The 22946-nt window shown below is 39.6% G+C and overlaps 1 protein-coding gene across 1 annotated transcript in view; it reads left to right on the top strand.

Moving 5' to 3' along the window:
- itgb5 (integrin, beta 5) overlaps positions 1 to 22269 on the top strand; it is a 106992-nt gene extending 84723 nt beyond the window's left edge. The window contains exons 12-16 of the mRNA XM_057851917.1: positions 11318 to 11540; positions 11748 to 11848; positions 17516 to 17635; positions 17943 to 18109; positions 19704 to 22269. Of these exons, the coding sequence (XP_057707900.1) occupies positions 11318 to 11540; positions 11748 to 11848; positions 17516 to 17635; positions 17943 to 18109; positions 19704 to 19793 (701 nt within the window). The 3' untranslated portion in view covers positions 19794 to 22269. The remainder of the gene's footprint in view (positions 1 to 11317; positions 11541 to 11747; positions 11849 to 17515; positions 17636 to 17942; positions 18110 to 19703) is intronic.
- The last annotated feature ends 677 nt before the right edge of the window (positions 22270 to 22946 follow it).

Genomic DNA, 22946 nt, shown 5'->3' with positions numbered 1-22946 from the left:
GAACAGCCACAGAGAGAGAACATCCATCAGGGAGACATGCCCCGTCACCAGTACATGTTCAAGGATTAAAGGGACGAAACGAAGAGGAATGATAGTTGCTGGTTGATGTCCCTGCAGCTGAACCATGAGCACTAGAGGAGGTGGGATAGGCATCAACACCTAGCAGGAAATCCCACATATCTGTACCATAAAATTCATAATAAATATTGACAGGACACGGGGCGCGGGCAGATTAATAAGGGGCCTATCTCCTTCAAGGCTGATTGAGTGGAAACATAGACAAAGAGCTTTTTACGTTGAAAATTATAGTGAATAAATGCTTAATTCCCTGAATTCTTTATCGATATGGACGTAAAACAGTCCCGATTCTTGGTTAAAAGTGAAAAAAAACGGGATGTTAGCATTTATTTTACGTAAATATGTCGAATGCACTGCTAGTCTTTAAGCCACTGTGGCGCCGCCTTATCACCACAAAGAGCTTTTTACGTTGAAAATTCTTGTGAATAAATACTTAAATCTCTGGATTCTTTATAGATATGAACGTAAAACGGTCTCGATTCTTGGTTAAAAGCAAAAAACGGGCAGTTATCATTTATTTTACCTAAATATTGAGAATTATGACGCCAATGCCGTAGCGGTTGATTTCTCCCATTGATTTTTTTTCCCGTTTCAAAATGCATACATGGTACGAAAAAATATAATAATTACCTTGAATCCTCGAACAAATCACTCCTGAGACAATCCTTTCTGTTTGTATGCGGTACAGCTTTCATACTTTTTCAACCTAAATCCAGCGTCGGACCGCCGCATGTGTTCGAGAATAACTGCGACCGACTTCAACCGACTGAAGCGGAGTGTGGGACGGCCCCCTACTTGAAGGCATGGCGCTTTGTCTGGGGAAAGTGTCCTGTCAATATCATTATGAAGTCCATGCCTGTGCATTAACAATGTACATCTTCCTCTGTAAGCGAACCATATAATGAGTAAAAACCTTTCTGATGACAAAATCGACTGTGATAGTTTCCACGCATTAAAGGGTATGACAACACCTGTGGAAATGCTAATATTCCATCATTTATCCATAAACGCATGCCTTTTGGATTCATATCATGCCACTTCGTGTAATTACACACATCGCAACACCAAGAAAATGATAGAAATTAGGATCGATTGTCAAGCTAAAAGGACCCGCCCCCGAGATCCCGGAAATCTAGCATATTGTGTGCGGGACGTCACTATGAGGAAACAACCGGCTCAGTGCTTAGTACTGAATGGCGGCGATGATGGCGGACAATTTTGTTTCTAGTTGCAGCGACGAATCCGACGTAACAAACATTCTTCTAATGGTGACGAGGAGAGTTATGAACCTTTCTTTGGTGTTTTGGATTATCAATTTGAGCCCAAACGAAAGCCAATGCAGCCTAATGAAAGGATCATTGAGGTGAGCAATCACACAGATGAAACACCGGCAACAACAGATTGTGTGGGAAACACCGAATGGTTTGTTTTGCATTTATTTTTGTGAAGCTGATACACAGTGACCGCAAAATAAAGTAATGTATAGAATAATTATCATTTATTGTGCTATCATCGGTTTTCGCTCTGCCAACCGACACAAATATGAATGGGATTAGAGGATTTGTTCTATATATTTTACGAGCGATAATTTATACATGTGTCCAGTCCTATATCCAATGCGTGATATGTTTTTTATTATCAAAGAGTACTCACTCTGGCCATTTTCCTCCTTTGCTTTGCCTGGGGTGGTGGGGTGGTCTCATCAGAGCCAGTCATCGTCCTCTTTCTTGATATCTCGGGACATTTAGGTGGCTGCGCGTGTAGGTGGGCACCGCATCTGCTTTCAGGAGCAATTTCTTAGCAAAACCTGATTTAATTTGTCCATAGTTCGTATAGCTTTCAGGAGTAAAATGAGCACCACACAAAACGGTGCCGGAGGCTGGGTCTGCAAAATTAGCCCTCTTAGCACTGACGAACTTTACTCATTGTCTGCGTAGTCCAGCTCTTTTTCTCGCGTTCGGGAACTCATGGGTACTACATTGCGACAGATGGCTATTTGTACACCACATAGCATGACAGGTTTGAACCATTTTAGCGATTTTTTTTGATGAAACACGAACGGAACTCTCTCGCCGATAAACAACGATGGCACCTGCCTCGATCTATTGTTTCCTTGTTATGACGTCTCCGCCTCATTCGGCTGGTTCCGGAATACTTTCAGAAATATTCGTAATTTTCTATCTATTTTCGATAATTGCTCATGAATGTGATTTATTTTTTGGTTAACTTTATTAATATTTGTTATCTTGCCACATAACGGTTCTATTGATATCTCACAGCCCCTTAGTGTTTTAATACCCTTTAATTGTTGTCTTTATCATAACTGAAGAAAAATATTCCAGCTTGTAACCCTCAAAGATATGTACGGTACTTATTATTTATCGTTCAGTAATCTCCAAATGACATTTAGGCAGAGTCTCTTTTAGTGTGCACATCAAACACAGAGTTCATGGCTATTTTTGCCCCCATGAGAAAAGCAATAAATTGCACATCAGCAGTTTGATGACGAAGACACAAATCTCTTCCTCTTCTGGTGGTTTTCCTGGTTGGAAAAATGTCACTTTGTTGGCTTGTTTTGATTCACTTAAACTATAAGGAGACCAAGGAGACGGGCTGCATCTGCTCACTATGGTAACGGACCTTGCAGGAGCTGCTTTGGTGCTACTTTTAGGGCTTCTGTTCAAATTAATCAGCCATCATTCCTGTGACCAAACCGCAGTCCTCGCCCACAGCCGCCTTTGTGTCATTAAGTGTGGCGGCTTTCACTTCTTCTTGGAGTCGGTTTTCGCACACCACGGACTAACTGCACACCACAGTGGATTGGGCCAATCCAGTTTCCTCACACAGTAAGACGATACTTCTGAGGAAGTCCAACTAAAGACAAACATGACACAAGCCAGAAACGCGCTGAACCACAATGAGTCGTTACTTTAGAAACTGATCAACAAGCGCTCCTCTCTCTCTTATTTATTTCAGTCATGGAAATTAAATGTTCAAACTTTACTCATGGATAACCTGTTATATTATTATTATCTTTTTAGTACAGGTCACCCTATGAATTGCATACTATAATTTTCTGCAACATTGTGAAAACTAATTTCAAAAAGGTGGAAAAATAACCTACTAAACAAAACAATATAATGTTACTTGGATTAGCATCGTTTGTTTTCATGTGTTAGCGTGCAACATTGTTCAATGTGCTGTATATCTTTGTTGAATGTATTGATGAGTGAATTTTATCTTAACACTTTTGGCATCTTGCCATGCAAACCACAAAGGGCTTACACTTCCTTACCTGTGTGTTGTACAATACGTGGATATGTCTGATTGAAATATTTCTGTTCCAGGAAAGATAAAGGATTAAAATTGCTGAAACTTTTAGCGACAATGTGTAGATTTTTTTGGGGGCCCTTAAAAAGCTGCTAGTTTCAGCTTTATACAGTAAGTATAACACAATTTACCATTAATCTTTCTGCAGCTAAAATGAGTCATCATTGATTTAAGTCCTTTCAGTGCTGTGTGGTAGTTGACGCACTTTGGCACTTTTGCACGTAAGGACATGAAGGCAAGCCATTAAAATGTTCCATCAAATCGTTTCCTTTTCATTTAATCTCCAAATATTGACTTAAACCTTTGAATATTACAATCCAGTTTGTCACTAGGCAGAAAAAAATACAGTGCATTAGCAGAACTGTAACTGTTATCTTGTGCTGGCACGCTTAACTGGGGGAAATACTTTTGGATTCTATAATTGTGCCTTCAACGTGCCAACACAATGATCAGCAGTTTATCATGTATGGTAAAAGCAGCGTGAGGCTTTTCAAGTTAGGGGTTCAAGTAGCAAATTGCTGAGCAAACATTTTTGAAAGGGGGGGTTCACTGCTTGAGTTAGACTCGAGTAGCATGTCTTTTGTCACATTATCATTTGTAACTTAAACACTAAGTCCAAAAGTCCCAATAGCATAGCAAAGAAAGAAGGATAAGAAGGCTGTGAGGAAAGGCACACCTCATTTTTGTCCCAGGAACATTTGTCAACTCGGTGATCTAATCACCTCTACCAAGCATGAAAGTACAATGTTTAGAGTTACTGTTTGTTGGCAGGATACAGTACGACCGATTTCCCTGAAACTGAATGGAGGAATGACATTTATGCTGCTTAAGACACAAATCTATTTTGTATTCGGTATATAACCTACTGCAGGGATGCTCATTGTTTTTCACTCCAAGATCTACCGTATTTTTCGGACTGTAAGTCGCACCTGAGTATAAGTCGCACCAGCCCAAAAATGTGCAGTGAATAGGGAAAGAAAAACATATAAGTCGCACCGGAGTATAGGTCGCATTTTGGGGGGAAATTTACTTGATAAAATCCAACACATAGAACAGATATGGCATCTTGAAAGGCAATTTAAAATAAAAATACAATAAAGAACAACATGCTGAATAAGTGTACAGTATTATAATGTTATATGATGCATGAACAACGAAATGCGACAGTGGCCGGTATGTTAACGTAACATAGCTATTAAGAGTAGGGGTGTGACAAAATACCGAAATGGTGATATATCACGATACTTTGTATCCCAAAAGGTTATCGATATGCTCCTTCAAGAATCGAGATATTTTAAAAAGGTGTCAATGTCTTTTTAAAAAAAAAAAAAAAAGGGAAGGGAAGGGAACCAACAAGTTGCTACCAAAATCTTCCAGCATGATAGTGTCTCAGTTAACTCTAAGGCTGCCTTGACGGTGCTCGACACCCAATCCATTTAGACTGGGAAACGCAGAACATCTAATCGAATGCCCGAGGACGACGTGGGGTCCACGCCGTAGCTCCGACATCAACGGAACGCCTTTAGTCTTTTGGACAATAATAGTTATTAGTCAAATTTAGTAATCTCAAAATGTGTTTGTCTTTGTCTAGTTTTTGTTGACGAAAACTCGAGACTAATTTTGTCTAGTTTTAGCTGACGTTTACTAAAAATGTTTTCTTCTGTAAAATTTGACAAATATACTCCAAAAATATATAAATAAAGTTTTCCAACTTTTTCGAATGAACATTGACAGGCAAGCACATACAAGGGTAACGCCAACTTGGTGATAATACACACTCGGCAGGAAAACAGTTCATTATTTTCACGCCACGAACTATATGTATAAAAAAAATTTTTTTTTAAAAGCCAGAGTTTGAGGACGGTCGCCATTGGCATAACAATATAATGCTAACGCAAACACTATGCTAACACTACGAGTTACATTCATAAATTAATCCAAAAGCTGATTGCATTACAGAAATTTTGTCCATGTAGATGTAATCAGTGTAATGCTCCTACCGCAGAATTCACATGATAGAGTGCAGGCTTTTGAATTCATATGGTTAAACGTCCCTTTTAAGAGTAACCAAAATTTGCTACATGGGATGGAGAGGACTAAATGTATTTTCCAAATTTACAGACTTGTGTGCAGCATGTTAGTGTCACGGCAGCTTTTCTTTTATTGTCCGCAAACTCTGTTAGAAAAGTACAATTGTCCTTAATTGTCCAAACACCACTTTTGCCGAAGTGACTCATGGCTGAAGGGTGGGCTCCAAGCTTAAACATGTTTTTGTTTTTGGCGCATAGTTCCACGTTGCATGTTCAGACGACATTGCACCACACTAACCACTGCCTTGATGATCAAACAAATGCATCCTGTTCAATTTTTTTTAATCATCATCTTCCCTTCTGGGATGAGGTAGCAGTTGAAACCATTTCAGTCCCAGACTATTATTAATGGTGTTTCAATGAAGGGCCACACCCGGTGACCCAGTTACTCCCTCAAAATATTCCAATGAAAATGCTTTTGAAATAACGGCATTGGTTTGTCAGTACATGGGTTTTACAGTGGGGAGAACAAGTATTTGATACACTGCTGATTTTGCTAGTTTTCCCACTTGCAAGCCATGTAGAGGTCTATAATTTGTATCATAAGTTCTCTTCAACTGTGAGGGACGGAATCTAATACAAAAATCCAGAAAATCACATTGTATAATTTTTAAATGATAAATTGGTATTTAACTGCATGAAATAAGTATTTGATACATTACCAACTAGTAAATATTCTGCTCTTAGTTCTTTTTTTAAGAACCCCTCCTGTTCTCCACTCATTACCGGAAGTAACTGCACCTGTTTGAACTTATTACCTGTATAAAAGACACCTGTTCACATGCTCAAACAAACAAACTCCAACTTCTCCACAATGGCCAAGACCAAAGAGCTGTGTAAGGACATCAGGGATAAAATAATAGACCTGCACAAGGCTGGGATGGGCTACAGGAAAATAAGCAAGCAGCTTGGTAAGAAGGTAACAACTGTTGGAGCGATTATTAGAAAATGGAAGAAGTTCAAGTTGACGGTCAATCTGCCTCGTTCTGGAGCTCCATGCAAGATCTCACCTTGTGGGGCATCACTGATCATGAGGAAGGTGAGGGACCAGCCCAGAACTACACGGCAGGACCTGGTCAATGACCTGAAGAGAGCTGGAACCACAGTCTTGAAGAAAACCATCGGAAACACATTACGCCGTCATGGATTAAAATCTTACAGCGCGCGCAAGGTCCTGCTGCTGAAGCCAGTGCATGTCCAGACACGTCTGAAGTTTGCCACTGACCATCTGGATGATCCAGAGGAGCAATGGGAGAAGGTCATGTGGTCGGATGAGACCAAAATGGAACTTTTTGGTCTAAACTCGGCTCGTCGTGTTTGGAGGAAAAAGAAGGATGAGTACAACCCCAAGAACACCATCCCAACCGTGAAACATGGAGGAGGAAACATCATTTTTGGGGCTGCTTCTCTGCCAAGGGTACAGGACGACTGCACCGTATTGAGGGGAGGATGGATGGGGCTATGTATCGCCAGATCTTGGCTGACAACCTCCGTCCTTCAGTGAGAGCCCTGAAGATGGGTCGTGGCTGGGTCTTCCAGCATGACAACGACCCAAATCACACAGCCAAGGCAACTAAAGAGTGGCTCCGTAAGAGGCATCTTAAGGTCCTGGAGTGGCCTAGCCAGTCAACAGATCTGAACCCGATAGAAAATCTATGAGGGAGCTGAAAGTCCGTGTTGCCCGGCAGCAGCCCCGAAACCTGAAGGCTCTGGAGAAGATCTGCGTGGAGCAGTGGGCCAAAATCCCTGCTGCAGTGTGTGCAAACCTTGTCAAGGACGACAGGAAACGTTTGGTCTCTGTAATAGCAAACAAAGGTTTCTGTACCAAATATTAAGTTCGATTTTTGTGATGTATCAAATACTTATTTCATGCAATTAAATGCAAATTTATTATTTAAAAATCATACAACGTGATTTTGTTTTTTTTTTGTATTATATTCTGTCCCTCACAGTTGAAGAGAACTGATGATACAAATTACAGACCTCTACATGCTTTGCAAGTGGGAAAACCAGCAAAATCGGCAGAGTATCAAATACTTGTTCTCCCCACTGTAGGTTTGGTTAAGATTTAAATAGTCATCATTTTAAAAGTCAGAAGATATATATATAAAATATTAAAACCCATACTGCGATCTCTATTGAGCGGTAGAAGTATCCTTCAATTCATATCTTGACATACAAAGGGGACATGTTGAGGTAGAGTCCTTGCTTTTCTTGCCAGTCTGTCCTATGTGTAAGGTATGCAATGTAGAGTTACATTTGCTGGTTTTCCGATGGCGTGGCTCAGTGGTAGAGTAGTTGTCCCCCCAACCCAGAGGTTGTGCGTTCGATTCCCTGCCCTGATGTAATTAAAGATGCACTGATACAGATACTAGTATTGGCAGGGGGCGCCGATCCAGCCCGAAATGGTGGTATCGGTATCGGCGAGTACCAACAAAGACGGCGCCGGGTCCATTATTATAACATTTGACCGCAGCCTTTTTTTTTCTCCTGGCGCTCACTACACTCTGTCTCTGTGTTGTATGATGACACGTGAACACCAAGCAGCTATCGCTATTGGCCTGCTCCAGACCAATGAGAACGGGCCAATAGCCACTCCTGATCAATGACAAGGCCGCTTGGCGGCGCCGACATAGCGGCGGTCGGGAAATATTTCAAAATAGAAATCCGTCAATTAAAATCAATGGCTGCATGCAAGATTTGCGGCCTGAAAGTTTCGCGATGTGGAGTTAAATCGGCCAGTTTCAATACCTCGAACCCAATAAAACATTTGAAGACGAAACGTGAGCGAACACAACGAGTTTGAGCCTGCAAGAGCAGGACTGCTATCCAGAGGAAGGGCGCTGGATCTTTGGCAGACTGTGATATTGGCAAATATCGAATTATCCCAAGAGTTGTTTTTGTACAATATCGTCAAGAAATTGGTGATTGGTGACAGAGTTATCAGAGTTGGGGTCGTGTCCAATGCCCTTTTTACACCTGTAAAATTCATAATTTTGCGTTAACTTTTCTCTATAAATGGCGTAGACGTCCCGAGACTGCTGTATTATGCTTTCAAGATGGTTTCGGACGCAGGACAGTGCCTAGATTCCTTGTTACACTAGAACCTGAAATTGTCTTGACCTTTTTCATGTCTTTGCTTTGTACAAACCAGAAGAAAACATTTTAGCATAGGCAATTCTATAGTTTGTGGATAATGTCAGGGCTGCGAAGCTCTGTGACCTCAATGTCGAGTTTAACACCTGATGCTCCGCCCTCGTGCTTTAAGACTGTTTGACAGTAAGACAACTATTTTATACATTGCATTAGACACTGACACAAATGTCGCCTTATCATAGCATTCAGTGTAGCTGTGTGAAGGGAGGCCCACACATTTGTGTCAATAGTTGAATAAACGAGGCACTTTTTGTGTGTAAAGAGCCTTGTGCTGTCAAGTTGATTCTTCCAGTTGAGATTCCAACTCTAAGCTTCTTTCACGCTCTGGGTCAGTGAGGTCAGTAGTGTTAGAAACGCAAGTCAAAGGTCAGGCAAGTGATTGGCTTTTCCTCGCGTGCTTGATTATTGGATTTCCGCAGCATTTCTTTGACGTTTTTACCCAACAGGTTAATACAGTTCCATCCATCCATGACTTTTGGCTTTCCCCCTCAGGTTTCGCCACAGTGGATCAGTCTATTCACATGATAAATTTAGCACACGTTTTTACGCTGGATGCCCAATGTCATAATTCTGCTCTGCCGGGGACAGTCGGCGAGAGAAGGCACACAGATGTAGCTTGCCGTCTGATGCTGCACGCTGTGAAAGCACTGCCCCGACCCCTACACTAGACGCATCCACCTCTACCACAAATTGTCGCTCTGGGTCGGGCAAAATTATTTTTTCAAATAAAAATCATTATTCTTAACTTTGTCAATGTCTTGAAAATATTTTCGATTTGTATTGCAACGCATTTGACAAGTACTGTAATTTTCACACTTTAAGGCGCACCTGACTATAAGCCTCCACCCACCAAATTTGACACCTAAATGACATTTGTTCAGAGATAAGCCGCACTGGACTATAAACCACAGCTGTACTCACTGTATTATGAAATATCTACCCCAAAAGATTTCAACCGGTAACACTTAATTTGACATGGCACCATCATAAGACCAAATGAACCACCATGACTTAATTACTTCAAGAATCTTCATTTGGGCATCACTGGGGGGAGACGATCAACCTCTGCTGCCAACACTGTTGTTGCCCAACGTGCCTCCTAGCATGCATTGCAGCATTCAGATGTAAATAAAAAATTATGTTCTGTGTTAATTATTTCTTCAGTTACTGTGCCAGTTGTTTCATTAATTGCTAGTTATGGTATTTGATAACACTTTATTTGACAGTGGCGCCATGAGACTGTTATTAGACAATCATAATTACATGACAATGACATGACACTGTCATGAGCATTAATGAATGCTTATGACAGACTTCATTTAGTGTTAACCGGCAAATTATATCACTTTTGAATGGATGTAAAAGATCCGAGCTGGATGTAAATGGAGTTAGTGACATAATTTGCCGGATGACACTTAATGACATCTGTCATAAGCATTTGGTAGTGCCCATGATAGTGTCATGTCATAATTATGACGGCCTTATGACGCTGCTGTTAAATGAAGTGTTACTTATTAACCCAAATAAACCAACAAATAACCCGCGAGATTTAAAATGAATGAGAAAAATAGCGGATTATAATCTGAAAATTACAGAAAATGTGTACCATTTCATGGAAAAAACAAAATTATCTACCTGACTGACCCCAAACTTTTGGATGGCAGTGTATTAGTCAGCTGATATATATTTTTCCAACAAGATTAACAAAAAAAAAAAAAAAAGCTGATAAAAAAGGATTATGGTTAGGCATCTGTGTGGGCAACTGTGGCCGCCGCCTACCAATGGTAGGACCCTGGAAGGGCCCCGCGGCAGCTTGAAGGCAGGCTGCTACAGAAGGCTTCAGACTTTATCAGGCGATTTTAAATCGTGCATGAGAAAATATGCAATGTTGCTTTTAAGGTGTTTACTGACTGAGTGTTCATTACACTCTAAATGTAACTCGTAGCATTAGCGTAGCATTTGCATTAGCATTAGCTTTAGTAGTCTCACTTGTTACATCTCGTTGTGATGTCTGGTCGGTTTCATTATTTTATAATAATGTACGGTTTTTGCCGAGTGTGCATAATCATAAAAAGAATTGTTGCGTTTGTTGGTTTGGTAGCACTAGACCGAATTAATCATTTCAGTCTCAGATCATCATTGTAAATTTGAAGCTGTTGAAGCCATTTTTTAAAATTGCCTTTCATAATCTACGCGCTTTTAAAAAAAAAAAGTATCGGCCGCAAATATCGGTTTTGGATATCTGCAATCGGCTGATTTTTTTTTTTTTTTTTTTTTTTTTTTTTAAATATCGACATCGGCATTTGAAAACCCATATCGGCCAATCTCTAGTAATGACTTTGTGTAGCCCAAAGTAGCGGCGTGAGAGAAGCGTTTTTTTCTTCACAAATCTACTCAAGTAAAAAGTACTCTTAGAAGTATATTTTTCCCAAAAAGTTACTCAAGTAAGTGTAATAGAACAGAGTAATTGTAACGCGTTACTACACTCCTCTGCTCACAAGTAGAATTCGAAGCAGGGCTTCCACAATGGCAGCGGGGCGCTCAGATCATTGAGCTACCACCCGGTTTAACATGCTAATGCAGTTCTACTTAAAAAAAAAAAAAAAAAAAAATTGGATTTTCCAGTGCTGACTTCCTCCTTGGGTCTTCACTGTCTTTGGCAGGCCACGGAGAGTGTCACTGCGGGGAGTGCAAGTGCCACGCCGGCTACATCGGGGACAACTGCAACTGCTCTACAGAGACCGCGTCATGCATCGCTGACAACGGGCAGATGTGCAGCGGACGGGGCAACTGCGTGTGCGGACGATGCCAATGCACACAGCCCGGCGCCTTTGGGGACACGTGCGAAAAGTGCCCCACTTGCCCGGATGCCTGCGACACAAAAAGGTACAGAACAAACAGAAAAATATTTTTTTTTTCTTAATGGTTTCATTTCAGTTAATGTACTGTAATTTGCTTACATTTCACATCTGTACTAAGTAATCTGACAGCGTTCCTGAACCACAGTAGAAATAACAAACATTACTTTTGAAGAGTGGGCATTTTTCTTTTCCATTAAACAGCTTCCTCCTCCTTGTCTCCCTCCTCTTGCAGAGAATGCATCGAGTGCCGGCTGTTTGACTCTGGAAAGCTCTCAGACAACCAGACCTGCCAGCGTCTGTGCAAGGATGAAATCATCACTGTGGAAACGCTCAGTAAGTAAACGCTGTCCACAATATACACACGCAACAGCTGCATTCACACCAATTCCAGCGTTCTCTTTGGCCTTGCAGACACTGTGAACTGTCATTATTTTTGTAAGTCGCAAAAAAAAAAAATAAGTGGACGACACTCCTCAAAGTCTGTGTTCACTGAGAAGAATCACAAGTATAATGTTGGTACATTTACAGAACAACATGGCCTCAGCTGAGTGTGACATCATGGAAGAGTTGAAGTAAAGTTCTTCTAAAATGGAATCCAGCTGTTTAGCTACACACAGCTGTCCCGTTTTTGTTATTTAAAAAAAACTCCTCCCATGTATAACCAAGGACTAATACTGTATTTCCTGAAGTAATGGCATCCAGTCAAATAGAGGGTGTGCCCTAGGGGTGTCACTAGACCTAATACAATACTGGGGCACGAGGGGCACTGCAAGCGAGCGAAAAACTTTTTAAAGCACTTGTCTATCATAAAAAGTCAGAAATAACTCTTTAAACCATATATAATCAACCCAAAATACAGGTTTCTGTAAAAAAAAAAAAAAAAAAAAAAAAGTTTTTCTTTTTCAGTCGTCACTATTCAAAATCAAAATTGTGAATCCCTTGTTGATAGTCAGTTCACCTCTGCTCATGCTCATCAACTTCCATCTCTCCTTCACTCCTTCACCATTCAACTTTCTGATGCACTACTTTGTCTGGACAGAAATGGGGATATATCACGATAAGTGTCCTGCAATTAATGAGTGGTTGTGGGTAGGTTGTGACCGAAAAGTTGCCTAGGTGGGTTACCTAAATTACCACTTTCACTCCTCCTTGCTGATTTGTCCTTGCCGAGAGCAAATAACTTTGTAATATCCATTCAAGTCTATCCAAGTACTTAATACAATATTAGACAAAGCTCTTGAGTGAGAGCCGCTCACTCAAATTGCATTCAATTGTCATTGTATTTATTGCCAGTTCGCTAAAAGACTGCAGCCAATCTGCTACTTCATTTTGCGACCGGAGAAGTTTACCACAGTTAACTGCCTGATACATCAAAAGTAAAGTTGAACCATTAAAATTCACCATTCATGGGAATAGGCGACCAAACAAACATCAACACAGAGGTAAAAACGAAACAAGAAGGCAGTTTATCCGCCGCCTACCTGTAAAGACAGTATAATTAGCATGCAGCGTAATATTGATGCTGCATTCAAGTTTTGTTGGAGTAATCGAAAAAAATGATTCTCTATTACACGGTGTCTATAAGAAGCGCCAAACAGTCAATCAACTTTTGAGTGTTAAAATAGGTTACTCTTCTTTGTAGCAAGTTAGCAACCATGTTTTTAATCTGACATTCTGACTTAACAACACATCAGAACGACTTTCAACTTGGGAACTCAGATGTCCCAAAACACATGAACACAGCATACAGTGGTATGAAAAAGTATCTGAACCTTTTGTAATTTCTCACATTTCTGCTTAAAATCCCCATCAAATGTGATCTGATCTTTGTCAAAATCAAACAGATGAAAAAGCAGTGTCTGCTTCAACTAAAGCCACCAAAACATTTGTAGGCTTTCATATTTTAATGAGGATGGTATGCAAACAATGACAGAAGGGGGGGGGGGACTAAGTAAGTGAACCCTCTGCCTAAGGAGACTTAAAGAGCAATTGAAAGCAATTTTTACCAAATATTTTAAGTCAGGTGTGTGCCCAATCACTGATGGGTGGTTTAAAGCTGCCCTGCCCACTATAAAACACACACATGGTAAGAAATGTCTTGATGAGAAGCACTGAATTGCATTACAGCGATTTATGCCAGAATCTGACTGAACTACAGCGGTTTTTTTTTAGAGAAGAATGGGCCAAGATTAGTCCTAAATGATGTGCCAGACTTATCTGCAGCTACAGGAAGCATCTGGTTGAAGTTGTTGGTGCCAAAGGGGAGCCACAAAGTATTAAATGTGATGGTTCACTTGCTTATTTTTCCCCCTTCTGTCATTGTTTGCATACTATCCTCATTAAAATATGACAACCTATAAAAATGTTTGGGTGGCTTTAGTTAAAGCAGAAACTGTTCTTTCATCTGTGTGATTTTGACAAAGATCAGCTCATATTTGATGGTGATCTTATGGAGAAATGTGAGAAATTCCAGAAGGTTCAGATACTTTTTCACACCCTGTATCTGCTCAAGATGCTTCGCGGAAGTATCAACTCATATGCCAATCACCGCCAAAGTTACGTGCATAAATGACCATATTAAGGAGCCATGTGCAGATTGTATACTGTATATAGAGTGAATATGTATATGGAGTGAATAGAGTAATATGACCATATGCAGTGGTGCACATTCTGTAGCTTATGCAATGTAGATTTAAAACTGCTAAGTATTCTATTTATTTATTTTACCAGTAAAAATTATACTGGGGCACTGCAGATCAATACTGGGGCAGGTGCCCCAGTGAAATACATCTGGTGACGCCTCTGGTGATAGGTGCAGTTCAGTTCCAAGCAGGTGCGTGTGTGCGCATGTGCATTCTGTCGCAGTTGAAACTATTTTAGGAGCGCGGCATGTTGGCCTAATTCTGAAGTGATTCATAGCATTCCTCGCTTGTCGGATCGGCCCTAATGGTCTCCACATGTACATTCCTCTTACAAACACAGGACCAATCTCCTCCTCTTCCAGTTGCATACGCACACACATGGGCCAGTGAACTTGGAGCCAAAACACATTCAAGTGAGATCATATGATTTTCGCCCATGCTGTGTTGTTTATATTCTCAGATACCGATATCAGTAAAGCTGTATGTTTTTGTCTACTCTGAAGTAATAATTAGTGAATGCTTGTGTCTATTCTGAAATAATAATTAGTTTATCGTGTCAATCTATAGAGGTCCAAAATCATCTTTATCAATAAAATCTGCTTTTAAAACTTAAAAGCAAAAATAATAACACAATAATGATTAGATTCAAATTGCAGATCACTGTTTTGTGTTTGTTTTGTGAACTGTGAATTTTGTGGATCTTTTGAGGTTTTGGTTAATTAAAACCTCGAGGGTTCTACAAAATAAAATAAATAAATGTGTTATTCCAGAATTGGAAGAGATTTGGGTTTAAAATTTCTTGAAAAACAAACCTTCAATTTTTGATTGTTTGTTACATATGCATCATTTATATGGTAATTTATGCACATAACTTTGACTGTGATAGGCACATGAGTTGAAACGTCTGCGAAGCACTTTCGGGAGATTTTTTTTTTTTTAAATTTAGGATAAAAACATGGTTGCTGCAAAGATAAGTAGCCTATTTTAATGCTCCAACGATACATCACAAGTTGAGTGACTGTTTGACGCTTTTTATAGACACAATGTTGTAGATAATCATTTTTTTTATTACTCCAACAACACGTGATTGCAGTATCAATGTTACCGTATTGGCCCGAATATAAAAAGCTGTTTTTTGCATTGAAATAAGACTGAAAAACGGGGGGTCATCTTATATTCGTGGTCTCGACATTATACCCATTTACGACGCTAGATGGCGCCAGATATAATTGAAGCGATGTTCTGTCATGACAGATCTCAGCTACTCTCAAGTTTAACGAGTTTGCATTATTTTATTGAAATGTTTTTCATTATTCAGATTTGTTTCAAGACTACAGTTACAGTAAGACTTCACTTTGATGGTTAATGCAGTTATTGCAATTTTGTTGTTTTATCACAATAGATAGGTTTATTTAAATTTCAAAAGCCAAAAGCCATCCATTTACGAATGTGATTGCACTTTAGTTTACATATTTAAATGTTCAGATATTAAGATTTGAATGAGGCAAAATAACATACTTTTTCTCTCAAATATATTGTTATGATCATTTGTTTCGGATGTACTGTAATTATTTTCTGTTTAAAAATTGATTTGGTGTTAAAATAGTCTTTTTTTTTTTTTTTTTTTCAAACTTAACCGGGCTATGTTGTCCCGGGCCTCAGGACCATAGGGGCCCCTGAATGACCCTTAATTTATTTTACTGTACATTCACATATTTCTATTTTATTTAAATCATTGTCTGATTAAATATTATGTTCTACTTGATATATACTTAAATACTTTAACAAATTAAAAATTTGAAATATATATTTTTTTCCTTTTTCTGCACAACGCCCCCCTCTGTCTTAGCAGAGAATGGCATGACCCCGCTCTGGCGCACTCAAGGCTACACTACGTGTGTTTCTTGTCTTTGCCAGTGACTGTAGCTGTAGGAGACCGAGCCTTCAGTAAAATGAAAATAATAAAAAACTACCTATGCTCCACCATATCACAGGACAGCCTTAACAATCTCACCATTGTTACCAAACTGCACTTTATGCTAAATTGTGGTGCTCTCAACTCCGCACAGTAGTGTGGAGTGGACGGGTGGACGGCTCATTTGTCGTCATTTCATCCGGGTCTTCCTCCAGGAAGGTGGCGATGTGCATAAAAACGCAGAGACATGTCGTATGGCTTTTTGCTCGAACTTTTATTAACAATGGGGGACTCAAACCCACTCAACTCAGCGCTACCGCGCAACAACTCTCAACACCTATCTCACCCCCTTACGCTAGCCCACCTCTTCGTCTGCGCCAAATTGGTAAAGCCGGTCATATTGTAGGGGACAGCGGCCCCTCGGGGAGGCCAGTAACAGCATGCTCTCCATTGACCTTGAGCTTGCTCAAAAACTGGATTTCACTGATGTTATAAATGACTTTGCCGTCAAAAAACCTAGGTGCATTACTGTTTGAGGGCTTGATAACCCCAGGGATGTGGAGGGGACAGGCACAGGATGTTTAGTTACTCTGTTTTGTTGCTTAGCAGGCAGGCATAGAACTCTCAGTTGTATTGTACTGTAGCTTACATGGAACAATAGATGGAAACTGTTTTTTTTTTATATTGTGTCACATCTCATTACGGTCTGTTAAATTTAACTGCCCATCTCAAATTAAATTGAAATAATTTACACTGTCATTGCTTACAAAGTGTTAAAGTACTGCGTATGTTGTTGTGATAAGCCGGTGGCAGAGGTGGGGTCTCTTGTCCCTGGGCCCCTGCAAGTCTGTTGACAGCCCTGTGTGTGTATGCATATACATTTCTTTCCAGACAAACTAGAGCAGGAGAGTCCAGGGAAAGGTGAAGGAAGCTAATGAACATGAGCAGGGATGAATTGACTATCAACAAGGGTTGTCCCAATTTTGATTTTGAATCCTGATGGTGTTAAGGAATTGCTTCCCAATATATGTTTCTCAAATGTTGATATACAGTATAGCACAAGCTTTACTATTGTGTTACTACTGTGTTCTAAAAATTCATAATTCAGGCACAGCTGTCTACATCCTGAGATGAGGAAGTTGACATGAAAAACAAGCTTCTTTTTTTTTTTTTTTTACAGAAACTTGTATTTTGGTCAAATGACTTTGGTCAAAAGGAAGAAAAGAGTGAGAATAAGTTAAATTATACATAGTTTAAAGTGCCATTTCTTACTTTTCGTGCTCGAAAATAAACTTTGCTCGCTTGCCAGTGCCCCAGGATTGTATTAAGTCTAGTGACGCCCCTGGCTGAGGACTATCTTCTCCATGAACTGAATGACAGTGTATCAAATTGCACGTGTATCTAATGTTGTAACCAGTGATTGTTTTTGGTTTTCTTTTCAAGAAACCGATGACCCAGGTTCCGTGCTGTGCCTCTACAAGACGGACAATGACTGTGTGATGAAGTTCACATACTCGGAGCATGCCAGCGGAAAATCCGTTCTTTCTGCCCTGAAGGAACCAGGTAAGCATTTGCATATACTAAACCGAGAATAGGCAGTGGTTCAATGTACACTGTGAAAGAAAAAAATAAATAAAAAATAAATTGTACAACTAAATATTTTAGGCAAACTAGACTTCAGTGTAAGTATATACAATGACAGAAAATACATATGGGACACAATAATTGTTTTCTCATTAGTTACTCACAAATTGACTCAATCCACAGATGAAAAAAAATCCCCCAAAAATTGCATGATAAAGACATGACTAATAAAACATCCAAATGATTGAGACTGACCAGTTGTTGGTTTTTTTTTTTCCCGTGTCAGAATGTGGCGGGGGTCCAGATGCCCTTATGGTCCTGCTGGCAGTGGTGGGCAGCATCCTGCTGGTGGGAGTGTTACTGCTCAGCGCCTGGAAGCTGGTCATCACCATCCACGACCGCCGAGAATTCTCACGCTTCCAGAACGCTCGCTCACGTGCGCGATACGAGATGGTACGAGAGACCGGTATTTGACACAGAAACACCCAGGCAGTTTCTCCAGTTGGTTGTCATGTTGTTTCTTTTCACTACTATTTTACAGTGGTACCTCTACATATAAATTTAATCCATTCCAGGACCTGTTTTGTAAGTCAAAATGGTCGTTTAGGGGAACTTTTCCCTTTAGGATATATTATAATTGATTAATTCCTTCCACAGCCAAAAAAAAACTTATGCTAAATGCTTAATAATTACTGCTGGTACAATTATAAATAGCAATTACATATAGCAAAACAAATCAATTCTAAATACAAATCAAGATTATAATAATATAATAATGTAACGTATTGGGTTTTAATGTAGCGGTTGTGTTTTGCATGCTGTTCCTGAATGCACCGTATGACTGAAGAGAGAGGGAGATGCGGTAGAGTGGAAAGTTTTCCCATTTTTTCATGTTGTTGGCGTCGGCTATTGTGGACAGTAGCTGTGTTGTGTTGCAAAAGTTCTGAAATAAATTATTAAAAACCTGACGAAGGTCACGACTTACTTTTTGATGTTACAATAACAACAAGAACCCGCCGCGATAAGTGAAAAACCGCAAAATAGTGCACCCCCCCCCAATTTATTATTATTATTATTATTATTATTTTATTTTATTTTTGGGGGGGGGGGGTGTTTAATGTATTCAGATTTAGCATTGGAAAGAGATACATATAAGACCGTTTTTTCACTTTTTTTCCCCCAAAGTATGATTTTTAAAAATGTATACATATTATATATTATTATATATTTAAAAAAAAATTTTTTTAAGCACTTCAAATGTAATAATTATGGTCAGTTTTAAACAGTGCTGTCCCACCGAATAATTTTAAAACAAGAATAAAGCACTGTAGTAGAAAAATACTTGGCTTTATTAAATGCTTCTGTTTACCGACCTTGGCTGTGACTCCTGGAGTGACATGTAGAAATTACAAACTCCTTAAGATCACTTCTAACGTTTATTGCCATGACACAACATGTCAGACTGCCTCGAACGTCTCGACACACACACAATCATTCCGGCACTTCCTTGCGCGGCAACTATTTAACAAGTTAAACGATGATTGACGTATGAGGCGCATGTGAAGCCTGCTTCTCTGGCTAGATCAAAGACAGCCATCTGTGAACATTGTTAACTTTAATCACCGAGTGCCACAGTGACTAAGGAACAAAGAGCTGAAAGACGGCAGGAGGGAGGCTGTGCAAGCGCATAAAGTTTGTTTGATAAAAAAAAAATCAAAACTATCGCATGTCTTTGTGATGGGACTATTGCGCATGCGCACATCGCGATGGAGATGTTTAAACGATATATCGTTCAGGCTTATACCACACTGTCAAAAATCGACGTATTTCGACCATGTTGTCACATGTCGCCGCACATGTCGGGTCAAATTTTACGTCAGATGTCGAAAGGATCGTATGTCGAGGTACTTCTGTATGTGGTACTTTTTTGGTTGTGTTGTCCAACGTTGTGGTGGTACTTGGTTTTGTCTGTCCCTTTCGAATTGTTTGGTTCTTTCTGCTTTTGTTCTGATTCTTAGCGTTTAAATTTTCTTTTCATGTCCCGCAGGCATCCAACCCACTCTACAAGCAACCGGTCTCGTCCAGCTTTGGCGACACGGATATGTTTGACAAGCCTTTTAATGGAGGGGTCCATTGATTCCTTGGCATGTGGGGCGGCAGGACCGGTCCAGCAAGAAGGGCCCTTATTGGGAACCCAGAGGCCCATACAGACTCAGGCCTCCCCTTTCCTCAGAGGGCCCGCGGACGTGAAAGTAAAAGATAAAAGACTTGGCTCAAAGAAAAAGCTTCACTTTGTCGTGTTGGTGAGCGAGGAGTCAACGGCCCACCGTTTCCACAAGCTAAACCAGCTGCAAATCACATTTATATATATTTTTATAAACACTAAAAGGAAATGGTCTTTGCCAGGCTGAACTATGCACCCCAGCAGCTTTTTCTGCACAACAAAGTCAGTTTTTTTTTCAAAAAGAAACATCACCGAACACTTTCCAAGCTGCGACCAAGCTTCTACTAACGTTTTTTTTTCTGATTGGCTAAAACGTTGTTTTAGCATAAGACTGCTGCTTGGTGCTTTGGCATGCACTCAAGAGCCTGGTAATATATTTTGAAGTGTTTTTTGACATGATTGGGGTTAAAAAACTGTTCAGAACATACCTACAGTATGTACTTTCAGACGCAGGTGGCTTTTTGGAGTGTGTTTGTTGTGTGATTGCATTGTTGTGTTCACGTGTAATTTCAGATCAAGGCAGGCTCTGCACCTCCTTGAAGTTGGCCCCCAATTAGATGCAAATTTATATAAAAATGTCATTCGTTTGTGCTTCTATCATTTTTGAAATAAAGACAAATTTCTTTTATAGGTCAATCTGAGGTCAACCAGCCCCCCCAATTTGGATTAAAATGGTGTCAAATGTTTGTGCTGTAAAAATTTTCGTTTGTGCTGCTATCGTTTTTGAGCTATCGAGATAGTAATTTTGAGTGAAGAATTTCAAGTCAATCGCATCACCTCCTTCGCGGCTGATGGAGCGTACCAACTCTCTCAATAACGGGGGTATCCTAATAACCAGCACAAACAAATAGCACCCCTTCGGGTCAATTTTGCAGTAAATGGGGGGCTTGAGAAATTTTAAGTGATGACGTGACTCACATCCCCCCATTTAATGCAAAATGCTATTTGTTTATGCTATGTTTGCGCTAGTTGGGACACCCCTTTGTTATTAAGAGAGTTGGTACACTCCATCAGCCGTGACGGAGGCGCTTTCATTGAAGTCATAACTCGAAATTAATCTCTCAAAAAACGATAGCGGCACAGACGAAATTTTTCACAGCACAAACGTAACACAAACCATTGACACCATTTTTAGCCATTTTTAATCTAAATTGGGGGCTGGTTGACCTCAGATTGACTTGCAAAAGAATTGTTAATATCTCAAAAATGATAGCAGCACAAACGCAAACGTTTTTCAGCACAATCTCGTACAAACGAATGACATAATTTTTCTATAAATTTGCATCTGATTGGGGACCAACTTCACGGAGGAAGGCTCTGCTACCTTAACCTTGTTCAGGTTTTCTACAAAACAGCTACGCGTTCCCTCCGCCTTTTAACATGTTATTACTCTCCAACGCTTGCCGTTTAATTTGAGCTGATAAGACAAAATCATACCTTTTTTTGTTGTTGTTGTTGTAAAGTTAATGCGGCAGTCCATTACAACAAAGGGAAGGCCTCTAAAAGAGCATACAACATAGTAGATGTTAGCACATTAGCAAAATGGCCAATCTAATACGCATATTTAGATCAATCTCAAACCCTAACCCCAAAAAGTAAGCTCAGAAATACTGTTGGCTTTTTGTTTTTTTTTTCTTGAAATTGGGCTGTGAATTGTGAGCTCAATACCGTTTCATAACAAATAGTATGCCAGAGATAATATTGCAATACAGAGATTAGGTTATATTTTAATATATTGAGCCAGACCACATACACAACATGTGAGATCACATGAAAAATGAAATTATGTTCGAAATATATAAAGTGGAAAAAGTGCCAACTAACAAGCATTCCTAATATTTAAACAAGTGATCACCGCACATGTTTAGTCCAGTGAAAAGACAATTGTTGTAGTTAATCCAAAAAAGTTATTGCTTGATTATTTTTTGTACAGATCTGATGCTACTTGAAAAGCCAGGTAAATGGTACTTCATTCTACTCGTTTTTTTTCACAAACCAACTACAAGTGCATTTTAATATGAAAAATAATAAAGTTACTTCAGCATCTACCTTCAGTATAATTAGCAATAATAACTTCTGAGATGGAGTGGCAAACTATAATAACAGTCATAACTAAATTAACCATATTTATTAACATCAACTTAAAACATTTTACACTTGCACCTTTAATACTGAATTCATTTATGTCACAAGTGTTTGTGTGTGTGAGTGAGGGAGTTTGTGCAAGTCTTTTGAATTCGCATCAAGTGTAAATAAATATTGAATGGGTAAAAGATTTCACATCACAACTGATAACACAGGGTGAAATGCAGTCCCAGAGTAATGACTCAAGCATGTTTATGCGACTCTGCACAACAACACAATAAATGAGCGTGTTTTGGAAGAAGCAGATTGTTGTGCGGTCTAATTTGTTTGTTGTTATGCGCGTGAATGCTGTCATTTACACTTCAGTGTCACGTAAGAATGACTTGCACTGATTTTGTTTTTTTTAATAAACAACTGCACGACACCCGCCAGTTGCAGATGCACACAGCTCACCAATGATATACTAGTAAGTACATCATGAAAAATCCCATGATACACTACGGTTCAAAGGTTTGGGGTCGCTTGGACCCCAAACTTTTGAATGGTAGTGTAAATTGACAGGTACAACAAGTATTGTTAATCTTGCTTTAAAAAAAAAGTAGTTAACAATTATTTCTCCCAAAAAGTAATTACTTCATTGTAATTAGTTACTCAGCAAAGTAACTGACATTACTTTTCATGTTCTTCACGTTATTACATAATACATTCTATAACATCTTTCACATTGAATATGTTTACATTAACTGATTGAATAATAAAAACACTATACAAGTAGTCCCCGGGTTACAACTTAACCGATTTACAGTACATGATTTCGATTTTACGATACCGGAGTTTCGTCTGCCATTTTGCCTCCAGTCGTTTATGTTGTTGTTGTTTTTTTGCTTGCTTTTATTTTGGTGCAGGAAGCATAGAGCAGGTAGTACTTCGACACGCGAGTAAGAGCGCATGTACACACAAAGAAGAACGTACTTGGGCACA

The sequence above is a fragment of the Corythoichthys intestinalis genome, chromosome 12, assembly GCF_030265065.1.
Source record: "Corythoichthys intestinalis isolate RoL2023-P3 chromosome 12, ASM3026506v1, whole genome shotgun sequence".
Classification (NCBI taxonomy): Eukaryota; Metazoa; Chordata; class Actinopteri; order Syngnathiformes; family Syngnathidae; genus Corythoichthys; species Corythoichthys intestinalis.
Note: the sequence above shows the minus strand (reverse complement) of the source record. Positions and strands in the feature narration are given on the sequence as shown.